Source organism: Vulpes vulpes, unplaced genomic scaffold, assembly GCF_048418805.1.
Source record: "Vulpes vulpes isolate BD-2025 unplaced genomic scaffold, VulVul3 u000000690, whole genome shotgun sequence".
In the NCBI taxonomy this organism is placed as follows: domain Eukaryota; kingdom Metazoa; phylum Chordata; class Mammalia; order Carnivora; family Canidae; genus Vulpes; species Vulpes vulpes.
The window spans coordinates 42,848-62,656 of record NW_027325818.1 but is presented as its reverse complement, the minus strand read 5'-3'; the positions used below and the strand labels follow the sequence as shown (position 1 = coordinate 62,656).

General features: G+C 36.1%; 1 protein-coding gene across 19 annotated transcripts in view; it reads right to left on the bottom strand.

Annotated features, from left to right (window-relative positions):
- Window positions 1-19,809, bottom strand: part of PHKA1 (phosphorylase kinase regulatory subunit alpha 1) — a 157,629-nt gene that overhangs the window by 116,858 nt on the left and 20,962 nt on the right. For 17 of the 19 annotated variants that reach the window (XR_011999375.1, XM_072746326.1, XM_072746331.1 and 14 more), the window contains exons 5-10: window positions 10,809-10,891; window positions 8,124-8,204; window positions 4,216-4,314; window positions 3,053-3,199; window positions 1,837-1,890; window positions 409-531 (exon numbers count right to left, since the gene is read on the bottom strand). Coding sequence is in view for 18 of the 19 variants with exons in the window: in XM_072746326.1 (XP_072602427.1) it covers window positions 409-531; window positions 1,837-1,890; window positions 3,053-3,199; window positions 4,216-4,314; window positions 8,124-8,204; window positions 10,809-10,891 (587 nt within the window). In the remaining variant the exon portion in view is untranslated. The remainder of the gene's footprint in view (window positions 1-408; window positions 532-1,836; window positions 1,891-3,052; window positions 3,200-4,215; window positions 4,315-8,123; window positions 8,205-10,808; window positions 10,892-19,809) is intronic. The other 2 variants (XM_072746333.1, XM_072746334.1) reach the window with 1 other exon arrangement.

Genomic DNA, 19,809 nt, shown 5'->3' with positions numbered 1-19,809 from the left:
ATTCATGAAGCTCAAAAAGCGATGATGACCATGTTTTCAGGGGGCAAGGACAGATATAAATGGGTTGTTGTTTTGGGAGTTTTTGAGGGGGCTAACATTAGAACATCATTTCCAAGATATATTTAAAAAATAAAAGATACACAAAGCCAGGAAGTAAAGTGAAATACCTCTAACAGCTGAGGCAAGAGGACAGGGCTTGCTGTTTTGCTCTCTGTATTTGTTAAAAGCCAAGTCTGAGCAATGGCAATATAAAGGTCTTCCAACTCTTAACCTAGTGCCCTCAATGGCTAGTCTCTAGAAGACTCCGTCTTTTCTAATAGGGAACTCCCATTTTGTCACAGGGTCAGCACAGCCATTAACTGCAAGACAAAGACATTCTGCTGAAAAGCTGTCTCCCCAGCATATTACCTGTTCTGCATTGCCACCAAAGACTCCATCGAGGATAAAGTATGTCCAGAACAGTGGCCATTCACACTCGATATTTTCAAATAACTTCAACTCAGATGGTTCGTAGTACAGGCGACTGGGATCCTGGTAAGAACACAATAAACAAAGTCTATCTTATCACTGCAAAGTCAGACTTACATCTTTAGTTCAGAGGTATCAGAATACAGCCTTTCACTTCTGAGAGCTTGTTTCAGAGAAGGCAGAGCACAGTACATACTCCTCCTCCCTTAGCAAGTACTTTGTGATGTGACTTGTAACTAGTAGAACTGGGATAAGAATGATGCTACAGGCAGGTATATGAAGAAGTGAGATTAGTTTATAGTAAACATGAGTGTTATTTTATATTTGTTAAATTTGAGGTAGCATAAGAACATACAAATAGAAATGTTTACAAGGACAGCAAGAGATGAGGGTTTGGGAATCATCCTCGTAGAGGTAACACTTGAAGGACAAGTTACCGTTGTAGCACCTACATATAGTAAACAAATGACCCAAGAACAGAATCTTGGTAAAGCCTCATAGTTCAGTGAGGGAAGTCAAAAAGAGAATAATTAGGATAGTGTAGTACTGTGGAAATGAAATGGGAAAAGAATTTCAAGAAAATGGAAGGGTAGGTAACAGTAATGGACTACAGAGGAGTCAAGTTCAATAAGGACTGAGAAAAGGCTATTGGATTGATCACTTAGGAGCTTCTGATGATATTTCAGAGCATAATGTTAACAGATTGGTAGAGAGAAATCAAAGGGGCTAAAGAACAAAGTAGAAGAAAGGAAGTAGATCAGAAGAGTTTGAGCTCAATAATGAAAAAAAGGCCTTAAACAATGTTTACATTGCCAGTAAAGTGCTTCGTATTGACCATTCATTCCCTTTAATAATAATGATTTTTCTCCATTGATAATTCCAAGGAGAACCTTGGACAAGTGGAACAAAAGGATGTTAACTTTTCAAGATCAGGTATTGTTCAGAACTAACCAACTGCAAAAGGTGGAAGGGGGCAGAAATATCTACTGAAGGGAAGATTTTCCCCTTTGTAATTATTCAGTATTTGGGAGGGAGATACTTTGAGACTATTCAAAATCTTCTGTTTCTGCTTAACCTCTCATCCACTGATTTAAGCATCTCTCAGTAGGTTTTTTTTTTTTTCTGAAACCAACCAGCTCCAAGAAGTGGAAGAACTACACCTTCCTCTATTTTATTTGATCTATAAAGGCTCACAAACAAAAAACATAAAGGCAACTAACCCCAACAAAGGGAGCAAACATCAGTTATTGTTATCCTACTTAGTGATTATTTGAAGTACCACCAATGAGTTAAGTATTTTCTCTGAATGAGACTGCAGATAGTAGTGACCATTCTACTTTGTACTTGTTTTGGGGAAAAGAAACCTACCTCTTTAGGGGTTTTATATCCATCTCGTAGAAAGCGACAGCAACCATAACGACCCTGGGAATGCAGAGAAAAAAGTCGGAAGCATGTCCATTTGTATATCCATATAATGAATCCATATAATTGCAACATGTGCAATTGTAACCTATCACCAATACAGATACAATATTTAAAAAATAATAAAAGGTAATTTAAAAGAAACCCTCTGAGGGACGCCTGGGTGGCTCAGCGGTTGGGCGCCTGCCTTCAGCTTAGGTCGTGATCCCAGGATCTGGGATCGAGTTCCGCATCGGGCTCCCTGCTTATGTCTCTGCTTCTCTCTCTCAGTCTGTGTCTCTCATAAATAAATAAATAAATAAATAAATAAATAAATAAATAAATAAATCTTTAAAAAAAAAAAAAAACCCTCGATATCAGCCGAGCAGCAGAAACTGATTTCAGCCATCAATGTGGGTTCAAGTGAGGTCTAGGGCTCTTCACTAAAGCAGAGTTTCTAATATTATCCTCTCCATCACTTTCCACTATAGGGTAAGTCTGTAACAGCCCAATTGCTAATATATGTGGTCCTGTTCCCACAGTTCATAAGAGAGCAACAGGCTTTTTAAAAAAAGACAACATATCTTTTTAAATTTTGAGATAACTTGAGAACTTATAGAAGAGTTGCAGAAACAGTACAGAATCCCCATTACTCTTCATCCACTTCCCCTTTATATTAACATCTTACATAACTGCAGGGCATTTATCAAAACTAAAAAATTAACCTTGGTACAATGCTATTAACCAAAGTACAGAACTTATTTGGATTTCACCAGTTTTCCCACTAATGGCTTTTTTTTTCTGTTCCCAAATCCATTTCAGGATCCCATTGCATTCAGTTGTCACATCTCCTTAGTCTCCTCCAATCTGTGACAGTTCCTCAGTCTTGTTTTTCATCACCTTGACACTTAAAGAACTCATCAGTTATTTTGTAGTATGGCCCTCAATTTGGTCTTGTGTTTTCTCATGATTAGACTAAGATAATGCATTAGTTGCACGGATACCACATTGGTGCTGTGCACTTTTCAGTACACTGTATCAGGGATACATGATGTCAATATGTTCTATTACTGGTGGTATTAACACTGATCATTTGGTAATATCACTGACTCAGAACCCCAGTGATATTAGTTTCTCCTTAAAGTCAAAGCTCTAAAGAAAAGAAGGGCACATATGGACATACCTGAAGCTTGGTGATGATTTCTTGCTTTGTGAGCTCTACCAACTGGCTATCCTCTACTGCAAAGGCTGGGAAGGAAATAACTGAGAGCAGACTAGCATCTACCTCTTTGGATGTTGAAGCCCGGGGTAGTATCGAATTAAGGATAGACTAAAAAGGAAGAAAGGAAGCCAAAACTGGCATATTAGTAAACAACTTGGGATTATAAAACAAACAGCCTTAGTTTCAAACGATTATGTGGAAGAGGATCACTCGGGAGAAAAATCTAAACATTATACCATAATAATGATTCAATTATATTCAACACTGAATTTGATAATAATTCAAGAATAATTTCTAAGTAAGAGCTTAGAAAACTAGCTATTTCTGTAAATCATGCCTTGTCTTAATACTGCTCTCAATGCTTCCTAATCCTGAATCTTAAGCAGCTGCTCACGGATAAAGAATACTCTAAACATCATCTTGTCCACAATCCCCTTGCTCCATTAGCAACCATTTAAGTACAAAGATAAGAGAAGATGTAGCTGCCAAGAAGCAGGATGTGGAAGGATCAGCTCCTACACTGCTGACATTTATCTTTTCTAGGGAAAATTTCACATTTTTAAAATGAGAAGATAAGTGTATATTTATTATGGGTATCTAATCAGGGTTTGAAGACAGGGAGAAAGTAATCTTGCCAACGAGAAGAACCTTACTCTTTCAATACAGAGAGTAACCTCAAACAAAATTGAGGATACATATTTACCACTTAAACAGTCTAATCTCCAAACATCTATGCCTAGAGACAACTGGAGACAAGAGAATGTTTCAAAGCCACTATCAAGAAGAATACTCAAAATCAGTCACCTCTTGTTTTCTTGGTATATTTAGGAAAGGAACAGAGCCCACAGACCCTTGATACGACAACTGTGAATTAGAATTCTACATACTATGATAGGATCCCTTTATAGCCATGGATGAGCGAACTATGGTTCAGGACTATGATCTATGTTATAGTTCATGCTATATCAAACTTAACTCAGTATAGGAAGCTTGGATAAGACACTTTTGGCAGATAGTAATAAATCAGATTATGTACTCTCAGGTCTCCTTATTCTAATGGCCATGCTCATTCTGAGTCTGGGTAAGAGTAAAACTTTTTATAATGTGGTTCATTATTCTCTTACCTGGCAGTGTTGTACTTCATCAGCTAGGACATGGATAACTGATTGGGGCCCACCTTTCACACCAAACAGGTCCAGTTCATCCAATGCTTCCAGGGCTGCCTATGAAGAGCAAAGAAAGAAAGGACATTTTCAGCAAAAGATATAGATTTCTTCTCCCTGTACACCAGTATCATATCCGTGCATATGAAGTCATTTTGAATATGTTCAGCAGAATAGAAAATAACAATGTAGCATTCTTTATTTTCAGGGGCCTCTGAAGGTTTTTTTTTTCCTCTCATATTATCCCAGAAGCAGTTAAGATGGAGGTCGTAAACATCTTTTCATGGTAAAAACCCTCAACAAATTCAGTATAGAGGGAACATATCTGAACATAATAAAGGCCATATATAACAAACCCACAGCTAACACTTGTGATGAGCACCAGGTGTTGTATATAAGTGTTGAACATAAGTGTTGAATCACTACATTGTACACCTGAAACTAACCAGAATCCAAATAAAAAAAAAAAAACAGTGAAAAATTGAAAGCCTTTCCTCTAAGATCAGGAGCAAGACAAGGATGCCCACTCACACCACTCTTATTCCACATAATATCTGAAGTCCTACCTAGAGCAATTAGGTAAGACAAAGAAATAAGAGGCATCCAAATCAGAAAGGAAGAAGTAAAATTGTCATTATTTGAGGATGATATGATATTATATACAGAAAATTGTAAACTCAACCAAAACCTGTTGGAACCAATCAATGAATTCAGTAAAGTTGCAGGATATAAAATCAGCATATAGAAATCAGGGGCACTTCTGTACATTAACAGCCAAAAACGGCTGCAGAAAGAAGACAGAAAACTATCCCATTCACAATAGCATCAAAAGAAATAAAATACTTTAGGGTAAATTTAACTAAGGAGGTGAAAGATCTGTACAGTGAAAACTACAGCACTTTGATGAAAGAAATTAAAGACACAAACAAATGGAAAGCTATGCCATGTTCTATGAATTGGAAGAAATAATATTGTTAAAATGTCCATACCACCAAATGCCATTTATAGATCTGATGCAATCCCTATCAAATTTCCAATGTCATTTTTTTTTCACAGAAATAGATAAAGAATCCTAAAATTTGTCTGGAATCACACAAAGACACCAAATAGCCAAAATAATCATGAGAAAGAAGAATAAAGCTGGAGACATCATATATTTTGATTTTAAACTATACTACAAAGATATAGTCATTAAAATAGTATTATGTGGGTATAAAAGTAGGCACATAGACCAATGGAACAGAATAAAAGTCAGAAATAAACCCCTGCGTTTACAGTCAATATTTGATAAGGGAGCCAGGAACAGTCAATTTAGAGCAGTCTCTTCAACAAATGGTGTTGAGAAAACTAGATAACCACATGCAGAGGAATGAAGCTGGACCCCTACCTTACACCCTCACAAAGATTAACTTCACATGGACTAAATATAAGACCTGATACTGTAAAACTTCTAAAAGAAAACATATGAAAAGAGCTTCTTTAAATTGGCCTTAGCAATGATTTTTTAGATATGACACTGAGAGCACAAGAAATAAAATCAAGAATCAACAAGTGGGACTGCAAGTTCTTGCACAAGAAAAGAAACAATGAAAGAAATAAAAAGGCAACCTATGGAATAGGAGAAAATATTTGCAAACTGTAGAAGTTAATATCTAAAATATATAAAGAACTCAGACAACTCAATAATTTAAAAAATTCAATTATAAAAGGAGCAGAGGAATTGAATAGATATTTTTTCCTAAGAGGACATACAGATGGCCATTAGGTACACGAAAAGATGTTCAAAGTCACTAATCAACAGGGAAATGCAAATAAAAACTACAATATAATATCATTTCACACCTGTAAGAATGGCTATTATCAAAAGGACAAGTGGTAACTAGTGTTGGCATGGGAATGTGAAGAAAAGGGAGCTCTTGTACATTGTTGGATGGAATGCAAATTGGTTCTGCCACTACAGAAAACACTATGGGGGTTCCTCAAAAACTTAAAATAGGGCTATCATATGATTGATTGATCCAGCAATTCTGTTCTTGGGTATATACACAAAGGAAATGAAAAGAGGATATCAAAGAGATATATGCACCACCATGTTTATTGAAGCATTATTCACAATAGCCAATAAACAGAAGCACTGTCAACAGATGCAGTGGATAAAGAAGACATCACACACACACACACACACACACACACACACAGGAATATCATTCAACTATGAGACAGATGGAAATCCTGCCATTTCTGACAACAGAGATGGACTTGAAGGCATAAGCTAAGTGAGAGAAGTTAGAGAAAGACAAATGCTGTACTATATCACTTATATGTGGAACTTAAAAAGCCAAATTAAAAATACCCAGCAAAATGGTGGTTACCAGGGGTTGGAGGATGGAGGAATCAAGGAGATTTTGTTTAAAGGTACAAACTTGCAGGGCGCCTGGGTGGCTCAGTCCGTTAAGCGACTGACTCTTGGTTTCAGCTCAGATCATAGTTTCACGGGTTATGGGATTGAGCTCCACATGGGACTCTATGCTCAGTGGGGAGTCTGCTTGAAGATTCTCTCCCTCTGCCTCTCCCCCCATGTGCTTGTTCTCTGTCTTTTTCTAAAATAAATAAATCTTTTTTTAAAAAGGTAAAATATTTGCAACCAGCAGATAAATAAGTTCTGGAGATCTAATGCACAGCACAGTGAATATGAACAATAATAATGTATTATAAACTTCTAAATTGCTAAGAGACTAAATATTAATCATTCCTACCACAAAAAAATGATAATTATATGATGTGATAGAGGTGTTATCTAACACTTCGGTGGTAATCATATTACAATAAGAACGTATTAAATCAATATATTGGATACTTCAAACTTACACAAAGTTATATGTCAATTATATCTCAATAAAAATACATTTTGGGCAGCCCCGGTGGCTCAGCAGTTTAGCGCTGCCTTCAGCCCTGGGCCTGATCCTGGAGACCCGGGATCAAGCCCCATGTCAGGTTCCCTGCATGGAGCCTGCTTCTCCTTCTGCCTGTGTCTCTGCCTCTCCCCCCACCTCTGTGTGTGTCTCTCATGAATAAATAAATAAATAAAATAAATAAATAAAAATATTTCATTTGATTTTTAAAATTTTATTGTTTTATTTTTTTATCTCCAGTGGCTGAATTCTTTAAAACTGCATTTTAAAAAAGATACAGCATAAGATATAGTATTATCAAGCCAAGCATCATACTTTAAAAATAATTTGAACATGGCACAGATAAATTTATAATAAACCATTCTTTTGGCAGGGTAGCTGCAAGTATGACACCAGCACACAAGAAATGCTAGGCCTCTTCATTTTTGTAATGATGGAGAAGATGAATTTAGTTTAAGGTATGTTCTCTGGGGTGCCTGGGTGGCTCAGTCAGTTAAGCATCTTGACTCTTGATTTCAGCTCAGGGCATGATCTCAGGGTCACGAGATCGAGCCCCGTGTTGGGCTCTGCCCTCAGTGGGGAGCCTGCTGGAGATTTCTTTCTTTCCTCCCTCCACCCAGCCACTGTGTGTATGTGCACTCACTTCTCTCTCTCTCTCTCTCTCTCTCTCTCTCTCTCTCAAGTAAATTGAATAAATCTTTAAAATATATGTTCTGAGAGGCCTTTGTGGTATATATAAGTAGAGATATGCTACAAAAGCCGTTGGACATACAAATCTGGAGCTTATGAAATGAATCTTTCTTTACCTACATGTCCATAGTTTTATGGGAGAATCCAAATTTTGCTGTGTCTTAAAAGGAACAATTTGATGATGATCCAAATTCACGTTAAGCCTTTCTATGGCAAAGATGTATTTCCTGACCCCACACTTGGTACAGACAAAGCAAAGCAAATTACCTTTGCCATTCCAACTGAACTGGCATTCAATTCTGAGATCCCTTGGTTAGTCTTATCTCCACGTTCCCATATCCCGAAGTCCTAGCATAAAATAACCAACATACCATTAGCAAGTCATTACTATTAAATGATTACTAGACACACAACTCTTGAATAAAAGGCTCACACAGTAGCTAATTTGTCATACATACATGTACCCACAATGCTTATTAAGGAGATGCCAATGAGTTGGGTTGCCCCTGTAGCTCTTTCCCTAATAGCTTTAAATTCTATTGTGACCTCTATGAAGTTGGAAGACTCCTCAACAGTTAATCAAGCCTAAGAACTATAACTCAGCCCATGTAGACAAGTGCTTCTCAAAATGTTTCATCAAGGCAGATACTCAGGTCTAGAAAATGGAGCCTAAACTGCACCCCAGTGTTTTATCTTAAATATATATTCTATTTTTACTCTCTATTGGCATTGACAATGTACCATGCACTAACCTATGCACTTTGTACTACTATCTTCCTTAATCCTTATAGACAATGAAACTGAGGTGCAAAGAGAGGTTAAGTGACTCACCCAAGGCCACACAGCTAATAAGTGACAGAGCTAGGATTAGAATCCAAGTACTCTCAGTCCGAAGTGTAAATTATTATTTTCCCCTTTGTGATTAATAACTATCTTGAGAATGATACTTGACAACCATGCAAATATCCTCTATCTCCTCAAACATCTGCCCACTAATTTAGCATCCATTGGTGAATTCTGTCTGCAACAGTCATGACAGTGGTGTCACAATGGTGATTTTTTTTAGTTCCTTCATTACCTCTTCAGTTAACTGTGATTCTTCTTTAGGGAAGAGCTGTCCTTTTTCCCTCATTTCTTTATTTACTTATTTATATCAGCATGAACTGATAGATCTTTAGATTCTTCTCTAGGTTATAATAAACCATTATTGTTATTTGTTTCATTGCTCAAGTTGTTCCAGCTTTAGCCATTGGGAGTTCTTGCAGGTTGGCCCTGCAACACTTTTGACATGCCCCATTCGTTTTGAACACTTCCTCACTTTCTGTCACTATAAGATAATGTAGTTTCATCTTGTAGTTTCCTCACCCCAGCCCTAGAATCAGCCTCTTCTACAAGGAATCCTGGTTTCTCTTATTACAGAACGAACAGTTATAATCCAAGACCTGTGCACCGGTGCTCGTTGCCACTATGGTGTCGCTTCTAGGCCCTCTCATTGAACATAATTTGGAAATACCCATGCGATGTGTACACATGTATGTGCGCATACACACATAAACCTATATTTGTTTCTATATTTACCTTAAATTACCTTTTATATAAAAACTCTGAGTTAAAGGGAAGCTTCTGGAAGGTAAGCCATATGTATCCCATGGCTAGCCTCACTTGTCCCCAAACCCAGCTCTACTCTAATTTATGCAGCATGATTAGAGTATGAGAAGGCACATATAATTAATTCTCCTGCTGCAACCCCTGGCTGCAATGGAGAGGCCAGAGAAGCCTGACTTGTACCCTGGACCAGAGCAGGCCAATGGTACTGGAAGGCAAAGTGATCAGTCAATACATAATGTCTATTTGTATCAGATATGTCTGTGTTAAGCTTATTCTTCTGGCAAATATGGAGTGACAAGTCACAGATTTACCACACACATAAAACAGCTAAATAAACAACTAAACAAATTAAGCAAATAAATGGCTAAAAAAACACTGGATTATTTATGACACAGCCATTTTATTTTATTATTTTTTTGTAAATTTATTTTTATTGGTGTTCAATTTGCCAACATATAGAATAACACCCAGTGCTCATCCCATCAAGTGCCCCTCAGTGTCCGTCACCCAGTCACCCCCACCCCCCCCACCCACCTCCTCTTCCCCCACCCCTAGTTCGGTTCCCAGAGTTAGGAGTCTCTCATGTTCTGTCTCCCTTTCTGATATTTCCCACTCATTTTTGTGGTTTATGTACAATGGAATATTACTCAGCCATTAGAAACGACAAATACCCACCATTTGCTTCGATGTGGATGGAACTGGAGGGTATTATGCTGAGTGAAATAAGTCAATTGGAGAAGGAATATTTGGGGAATATAAAAAATAGTGACAGGGAATAAAGGGGAAAGGACACAGCCATTTTAAATACAACAAACATTATGCAATGAAGAACACTGATCCCTGAGAGAGGGGAGGTTAAATATAATATGATTTAATATAAACCTACCTCATATGGTAGTTGTGAGAAAAAGAAACATTTTTTTGTATAGTAAGCACTGAATCAATGTCTATAGATAATATCAAACACATGACTAAATTTTATTTCTAAGAAGCTAATTGACCCATTATACTCCCTAGTCATCTTGCTCCATAGACTATTAAAATAAGACCACAATTTAGCTCCAGATTTTCAAATACATAACATGAGATATTACAGAGTTTGACACTTTCCATACTTTACAGAGTGGAAGCATACAGCATCTTGACCCTTTTGCCTCTGTAACTCCCTTGGAGAGAAGGCAAACAGGATGATCAAGCTTAATAAATAAAGAGGCTGAAGGCAATTTCTATTAGAAGCCTTATAGATTGGTTTACTATGAGGGGTAGCATTAGGAGAAGGAATGGGTTGTCCAGTATTTTTATAAACATCATATGTTTAAGATCAATTCCAAAATGAGAACTTACAGCAGTTTTATATGCAGCTTCAATGTAAAACACAAGGTTCTGTATGAAATTGACTTCATCTAGGCTGTGGATAATATGAAGTCCTGAGGAAAAAGAGAATGAAGATACAGAGCTGGTCAATTATCACTATAGGCTTTATAGGCAGCCATAGTAACTAACTGATCCCATTACTCCTATTCCTGCTTTTGAAACAATAAAGGCACTTTGATTCCTAAACCATAAAAGTGAAACCACAAATCAGACCTAGGCTAGCCTTCAACTACGTGAGATACCAGCATATTATAACATGGAAGAATTTTAACTATTATTTGTAGGTTTCCATAGAAAGCCTCATGGCAGCCAGGGTGGTTCAGCGGTTTAGCGCCGCCTTCAGCCCAGGGCGTGATCTTGGAGACCAGGGATCGAGTCCCACATTCAGGCTCCCTGCATGGAGCCTGCTTCTCCGTCTGCCTGTGTCTCTGCCTCTCTCTCTCTCTCTCTCTCTCTGTCTCTCTCTCTCTCTCAGAGATAATCAGACAGAGATTCATCTGTCATGAATAAAAAAATAAAATCCTTAAAAAAAAGAAAGCTTCAGACTTCTAATTCTATAGGTAATTAATTTATAATGTACCTTAATGTATCTGGAAGAAGAAAGACAAATATTTCAAAAAAGAGTTGGAGGGAGTTTATATACTAAGCAAGAAGTAGATAAAGATTATTATTTTAAGGAAAACTTAAAACTATACTTTTTGTAATAAAATTATAATTATTCTAAATATAAGCTATACAAAGATAGTTATAGCTTACAAATGGAGTGTTTTGCATGAATTATCTATTTAATTTTTACATCAACCCTAAGAGGTGGGTACCTGTATTTTCTCCATGAGGCTTAGATTAAATATTTGCCTAAGATCATTTAACTAATAAATAATGAAGCAGGACTCAACTATCAACTTCTGTTTCACTTCAGAGACTGAGTTCCTAACCAAGACGTTATACTGCTTCCCAATATATACAGTATGATTCATTTTCTTTAAAAACTAACTCCCTGGGGATCCCTGGTGGCTCCGCGGTTTAGCGCCACCTTCGGCTCAGGACATGGTCCTGGAGTCCCGGGATGGAGTCCCACGTCGGCTCCCTGCATGGAGCCTCCTTCTCCCTCTGCCTGTCTCTCTCTGCCTCTCTTTCTGTGTCTCTCATGAATAAATAAATAAAATCTTTAAAAAAGAACTAACTCCTTTCAAGCAAAACAAAACAAAACTAACTCCCCTCCCTGTCCTGTCCTCCCAACCCCTGTAAAGAAATACCAACAGGCATATTGTGAAAGTCTTTCTCCTACCCAGAATTATATCATTCCCTTGCCAAACCTCCTCTCTGAAAGAAACCAGTCTCACCAGTTTCCTCTATCCTTTCAGAGAAATACTATGCATATATAAAAATCATCAAAGAGTAATATACTATATTGTATCTAACTTTTTTCCATATATATCTTAGAGACAATTTTAAAGATACCTGCCTTATTTTTTTTAATGGCTATATGGCATTCTACTAAATGGCTAATCATATAACCATTTTCCTACTGAAAACATTTAGGTTGTACCTAATGCTTCATCACGATAATCAATGCTGTAATGAATATATATACACCTTTGTGCAAATGTACCAGTGTATCAAGTAAATTCTCTTTTTCCCAAGGTTTCCTCAGTAAATTCTTTTTTTTCCCAAGGTAAATTATTAGAACTGCTGAGTCACAGATTTATGTGTATTATTTTTTCCCCAAATTGTATTATGAACATTTTCAAATAAACAGAAAAAAATGACAAAATCTTGCAGTGGACATCTGTATGTACATCATCTGGATCCAAGTATTAATGTTTTACCATACTTTTCTATCACTTATCTATCCATCAATCCATCTTTTTGATACATTTCAAAGTAAGTTGCAAGTATCAGTATACTTCTCCCTAAATACTTTACTATGTGTGTATTAAATGTTGATAATCATTACCAACTTATTCTGCAAAGAAGTTCCACAGTTTACATACTAATCATACAATATATGGCCTTTCATTTTTGAGTTCTTTCACTTAGCATAATGTTTTCAAGGTTCATCTGTGTTGTAGAGTGTTATCAGTGCTTCATCTTTTTATTACTAAAAAAATTCCATTGTGTGAATGCATCATATTTATCCAATTATCAGTTGGTGGATATTTAGGTTGTTTCCACTTTTTGGCTATTATAAATAATACTGCTATGAACATTCATGGATATACACAGCTTTTGAGCGAATATTGTTTCATTTCTTTTGGGCATATACCTAGGAGTGAAATTGCTAGACCGTATGGTAATTCTGCTTAATCTTCTAAGAACTGCCAGACTATTTTCCAAAGTGGCTGCACCATTTTACATTCCTACCAACAGTGTATGAGGATTCCATTTTCTCCATATCCTCAGGAACACTTGTTATTTTCTGTCTTTTTGATTATAGCCATCGTAGGGGGTGTGATATGGTATCTCATTATCGGGATCTGCATTGGTCCTAGTGACTAATAATGTTCAGCATTTTTTCATGTACTTATTGGCCATTTAAACATCTTCTTTGGAGAAATGTCAATACAGATTCTTTGACCATTTAAAATTAGGTCATACACAACTGATTAATTACTGAAAACTACATTGGATGTAGTACAATAACTAATGATGTACTACTATATTTTGGCAAATTGAATTTAAATTAAAAAAATAAAGAAATAAAATAAAATGAGGTTATCTTTCTTATTGAGTTGTGGAGTACTTTATATGTTATAGATTCAAATCCTTAATCGGATATGTGATTTGTCAATACTTTCTAACATATTCTGAGTTGTTTTTAACTTTCTTGAAGAGATCTTTTGAAGCAGAAATGTTATTAATTTGATAAATTCCAGCTTATGTTTTCTTTAGTTGCTTATGCTTTTTGATGCCATATCTAATAGGGCCTTGTCTAATCCAAGGTCAGGAAGATTAACTCCTATATTTACCTTAAGTGCTTGTTATGAACTCAATTGTGTCACCCTGAAATCCATATGTTGAAGCCCTAATCCCCAGTGTGACTGTATTTGGAGATAAGGCTTTTATTTTTTTTTCTTTTCTTTTCTTTCTTTTTTTTTTTTTTTTTTGAGATAAGGCTTTTAAAGGAAACAATTAAGTTTATTTATTTTTCATTTTCATTTTATTTTTATTTTTTGTCTATCCATATTTTTTGTTTTTCTTTTTTTCAAGTTATTATTTAAATTCTAATTAGTTAACATACAGTGTAATATTAGTTTCAGGAGTAGAATTTAGTGATTCATCACTTACATATAAAACCTGTGCTCAACACAAGTGCCTTCCTTAATACCATTACCCATTTAGCCCATTCCCCCTACCCACATCCCCTTCAGCAATTTCTTGGTTCTCTGTAGTTAAGAGTCTTAGGTTATCCTCTCTATATATTTTTCTCCCTTTTCCTATGTTCATCTGTTTTGTTTCTTAAATACCACATATGAGTGAAATCATATGGTATTTGTCCTCTAAACTGACTCATTTTGCTTGGCCTAATACACTCTAGTTCCATCCACATCACTGAAAATGGCAAGATTTCATTCTTTTTGATGGCTGAATAATATTGTTCTTGTGATGTCTTTGGTTTTGGTGTCAAATACTGGCCTCATAGAATGAGTTTGCAAGTGCTGCTTCCTCTTCTATTTTTGGAAGCATTTGTGCAGAATTGGTAACAGTTCTTTAAATGTTTGGTAAAATTTATCAGTGAAGCTATCTGGGCCTAGGTTTTTCTTTGTGGGAAGTTTTATATTACTGATTCTATCTCTGTAATTATGATCAATCTGTTCAGATTTCCTTTGCTTCTTGAGTCAGATTCAGTAATTTGTGTCTTTCTAGAAATTTGTACACCTTATCAAAGTTGTCCAATTTGTTGGTAAACATTAAGTTCACAGTATTAATTCTTCATAATTCTACATGGGTCTCATCTGTTATTCTTGATTTTAGTAATTTGAGTCCTCTTTTTCTCCTGGTCAGATGAGGTTTGTTAGTTTTGTTGATCTCTCTAAAGAATCAACTTTGGTTTTGTTGATTATCTCTATCATTTGTTTCTCTACTTCATTAATTTCTTTTTAAAAATGTTTTATTCATTTATTCATGAGAGACAGAGAGAGAGGGAGGCAGAGGCTGAGGGAGAGATAGAGGGAGAGGCAGGCTCCCCGTGGAACAGGGAGCCCTATGTGGGACTCGATCCCAGGACTCTGGGATCATGACCTGAGTCAAAGGCTTAACCGACTGAGCCATCAAAGCACCCTATTTCATTAATTTATGCTTTAAAATTTCATATTTCATTCTTTTTGTATGCTTTTGATTTAGTTTGCTCTTCATTTTTTAGTGTGTTAAGATGGAAGATTAAATTACTTGATTTGAGGTCTTTCTTATTTTTTGTAATATAGGCACATACAGCTATACACTCCCCTCTAAGCTCTGTTTTTTTGTACTTCCCATAACTTTTGGTATGTTGTATATCCCTTTTGCTTCAGCTCAAAATCTTAATTTCCCTTGTGATTCTTCTTTGACCCATTGGTTATTTAGGAGTATGTTATTTATTTAAATGACAATATAAGGCACTATGTCAAGAGAAGTTACAAGGTAGTACTGGCAAGAGTCGGTTGTCTTGTGAATGCCACTGGGTGAGAATGATCAGAGATGTCTCCATGGAAGAGCTGACACTAGAGCAGAATTTTATGTAATGGGGAAAATCCAGGTAGGCAAAGGGCAAAGAAGAGGGCATCTTGGGTGGGACAGTGGTGGGATTGAGGCTTATAGGCAAGAAGCAGAAGATGTGGTAGGTTCTAATAAGTACTATTTTCAGTTAGGAGTGAGATCTAACTTTAAAAAGGCATTTGGGGCCAGATTATGGAGGATCTTGATTGAAAATCTAAGGAATCTGTAGTTTATCCTTAGACCAATAAGATGCTTTTGGATAAATTATTAATCTCGTTATATTTCAGTTTACTATAAAGTTAGGATAATAGTGTTCCTATTGCATAGGATTGTTGTGATAAATAACTGAATTCATGTTTTAAAATTATTTTGTTCCTAGGGGATCCTATTGTAACTTTGGAGTGATGTTGCTTATTAAAAAGTAAACACTATCATGTTTTAAGAAGAAAAAATAACTCTAAATCACAACAATTACAAGCATACCAAATGTTGTAAATTCGTTGAAAACAGTGTTTGAAACATTACTGGATACTCAGTCTTTAGGTTCATTGTGTTAGACACTGACTTGATTAAAAAGGAATTAATTTCGTAAGCTGTAATTAATTTATGGAAAAGAAAGGAAAATAAGAGGAGATTCTTAGGTGATTCCCATTGTTTCTGGAAAGAATTCTTGCCAGGTAACTGGGACTCTATCATCCTCTTCTAAAAGACTGTACAGGTCAAGCTCTGCCTAATGATGCCATCTTATCCAGCTTATTGGCACTTTCTGAAACCAAACTGATTCAGTGCCAATGATGTTACACACACATCCATGTTCACAAACTTGTTGAATTCAGTGGACCTTGGCATATGTGGAACACAATCTACTCTCTGAATGAATAAAACACTTAAAATTTTTTTTTAAGGAGTGTGTTAATTTCCACATATTTGTGAGTTTCTCAAATTTCTTTCTGTTACTGATTTCAAATTTCATTCCATTTTGGTCATTGAATATACTTTGTGTGAATTGAATCCTTTTAAACTTTTCAAGGCTTGTTTTATGACCTAACATATAGTCCATCCTGGAAAGTGTTCTAAATGTACTTGGGAAGAATATGCATTCTGTTGTTGGATGAAGAGTTCTATAGATGTATTAGGTCTGGTTGGCTTAAGATTTCTTTTTCCTTGCTGATCTTCCTAGTTGTTCTATGCATTATTGAAAATGGTGTATTGAAGTGTTCAAAATATTGTTAAATTATCTATTTCTGCTTTCAATTCTGCCAGTTTTTCCTTCGTGTATTTTGGGGTTCTGTTGTTAAATGCATATATATTTATAATTGTTATACCTTCTTGATGGATTGATCCTTTTCTCATTCTAAAACGCTCCTCTTTAACTCTAGTAATAGTTTTTATTTTAAATTCTTATTTTTTCCCTGAGATTAGTTACTCTAGCTTTTTATAGCTGCTGTGGGCATAATATATCTTTTTAAATCCTTTTATCTGTATTTGTTAAAAACTCAACAATACATTTTTTTTGTTACTTCATATAATTTGGTATTTCTTGACTTAGAAGAACACATATTTACTATTGCACAGTTTCAGTGGGTCAGGAATTCAGGCAGAGCTGAGATGGGTCTTGGGGCTCAAGTTATCTCCCATGCTACAGCCAAGTTGTTAGGGGGCTTTGGGCATTTCAAGGCTCCAAGGGGGAAGGATATGCTTTCAAACTCACATGGTTGGTGCTAGAATTAAATTCCTCATGGTTATTGGAGTGAGGGCCTCATTTCCTCTTGTCAATTGCCATCTAGACCTCTCCAATTTGGCAGCTTGCTTTATGAAAATGTGCAAGCTGAGAAAGTAATAGAGAGTTTGCTAGCAAAACAGAAGTAACAATCTTTTGTAAACTAGTCACGGAAGTGACATCACTTTTGAATTCCATTTTTTTAAGTTTTTACTTAAATTCCAGTTAGTTAACATACAGTGTACTGTTAACTTCAGGTGTAGAATTTAGTGATTCAACACTTACATACAATGCCCAGTGCTCATCACAACAAATGCACTCCTTAATCCCCATTACCTATTTAACCCTTCAACCCATCAACCTCCCCTGTGGTAACCATTGGTATGTTCTTTATAGTTAACAGTCTGTTTCTTGGTTTGCCTCTCTCTCCCCCAGGCCCAAGATTGTTTGTTTCGTTTCTTAAATTCCACATGAGTGAAATCATATGGTATTTATCTTTCTTTGACTTATTTCACTTGGCGTAATACACTCTAGCTCCATCCATGTCATTGAAAATAGGAAGATTTCATTCTTTTTTATGCCTGAGTAATATTCCATCATATATATCACATCTTCATCCATTCATCAGTCAATGGACATTTGCACACTTCCAATAATTTGGCTATTGTTGATAATGCTGCTATAAACATCAGGGTGCATGTATACCTTCGAATTAGTACTTTTGTATCCTTTGGGTATATACCTGGTATTGCAATTGCTAAATCACAGGGTAATTTTTTTTTAATTTTAGAAAACCTCCATACTGTTCTCCGGAGTGGCTGCACCAGTTTGCATTACTACAACAGTGTAAGAGAGTTCCCTTTCTCCACATCTTTGCCAACACCTGTTGTTTCTTGTGTTATTAATTTTAGTCAATCTCACAAGTGCAAGTTGATGTCTCATTGCAGTTTTGATTTGTATTTCCCTGATGATAAATGATGTTTAGCATCTTTCATGTGTATGTTGGCCATCTGGATGTCTTCTCTGGAAAAATGTCTATTCATTTCTTCTGCCCATTTCTTAACTGGGTTATTTGTTTTTAGGGTGTTGTGTTTTATAAATTCTTTATATACTTTGGATACTAACCTTTTATCAGATATGTCCTTTGTAAATACCTTCTCCCATTTTGCAGACTGCCTTTTAGTTTTGTAGATTGTTTCATTTGCTAATCAGAGAAACGTTTTATCCTTTTTTAAAGATTTTATTTATTTATTCATGAGAAACACATATAGAGAGAGGGAGAAGCAGGCTCCATGCAGGAAGCCTGATGCAGGACTAGATCCCGGAACTCCAGGATCACACCCTGAGCCAAAGGCAGACGCTCAACCGCTGAGCCACCCAGGAGTCCCTAGAAGCTTTTTAACTTGATGAAGTCTCAAAAGTTCATTTTTGCTCTTGCTTCCCTCGCCTCAGGAGACATATCTAGTACAAAGTTGCTATGGCTGATGTCACAAAGATTACTACCTGTGTTATCTTCTAGGATTATTCTTTAATCCACTTGGAATTTATTTTTGTGCATGGTATATGGAAGTGGTCCAGTTTTCCCAACACCATTTGTTGAAGAAACTGCTTTTTTCCAGTGGATATTCTTTCCTTCACTCAAAGATTAGTTGACGATATAGCTGTGTGTTCTTTTCTGGATTTTTTAATACCGTTCCACAATCTATGTGTCTATTTTTGTGCCAGTTCCATACTGTTTTGATCACTACAACTTTGTAATGTAACTTGAAGTCTGGAATTGTGATGCCTCTAGCTTTGCTTATCTTTTTCAATGTTGCTCTGGCTATTTGGGGTCTTTGTGGTTCATACACATTTTAGAATAATTTGTTCTAGCTCTGTGAAAAATGCTATTGATATTTTGATAGGGTTTGCATGAAATGTGTAGATTGTTTGGGTAATACAGACATTTTAATAATAGTCTTCCAATTTATGAACATGGAATGTTTTTCCATTTCTTTGTGTCATCTTCAATTTCCTTCATCACTTTCTTATAGCTTTCAGAGTACACGTCTTTTATCTCTTTGGTTAGGCTTATTTCTAGGTATCTTATGGTTTTTGGTGCAATTGTAAATGGAATTGATTCCTTGATTTCTCTTTTGTGATGCTTCATTATTGGTGTATAAAAATGCAACAGATTGCTGTATGCTGATTTTGTATCCTGTGACTTTACTGAATTCCTATATCCGTTCTAGAAATTTTTTGTTAGTCTTTTGAGTGCTCTTTTTTATAAGATTTATTTATTTATTCTACAGAAAGAAAGAGTTGGGGGAGGGGCAGAGGGAGAGAATCTCAAGCAGGCTTCCTGTTTAGTGGGGGCCCCGACATGGGGCTCAATCCCATGACCCATGAGGTCATGACCTGAGCCAAAAGCACAAGTTAGACACTTAACCAACTAAGCCATCTAGGCACCTCTAGGGTTTTCTATATACAGTATCATGTCACCTGAAAATAGTGAAAATTTTACTTCTTCCTTACCAATTTGGCTGCCTTTTCTTTTTGTTGTCTGATTGCCATGGC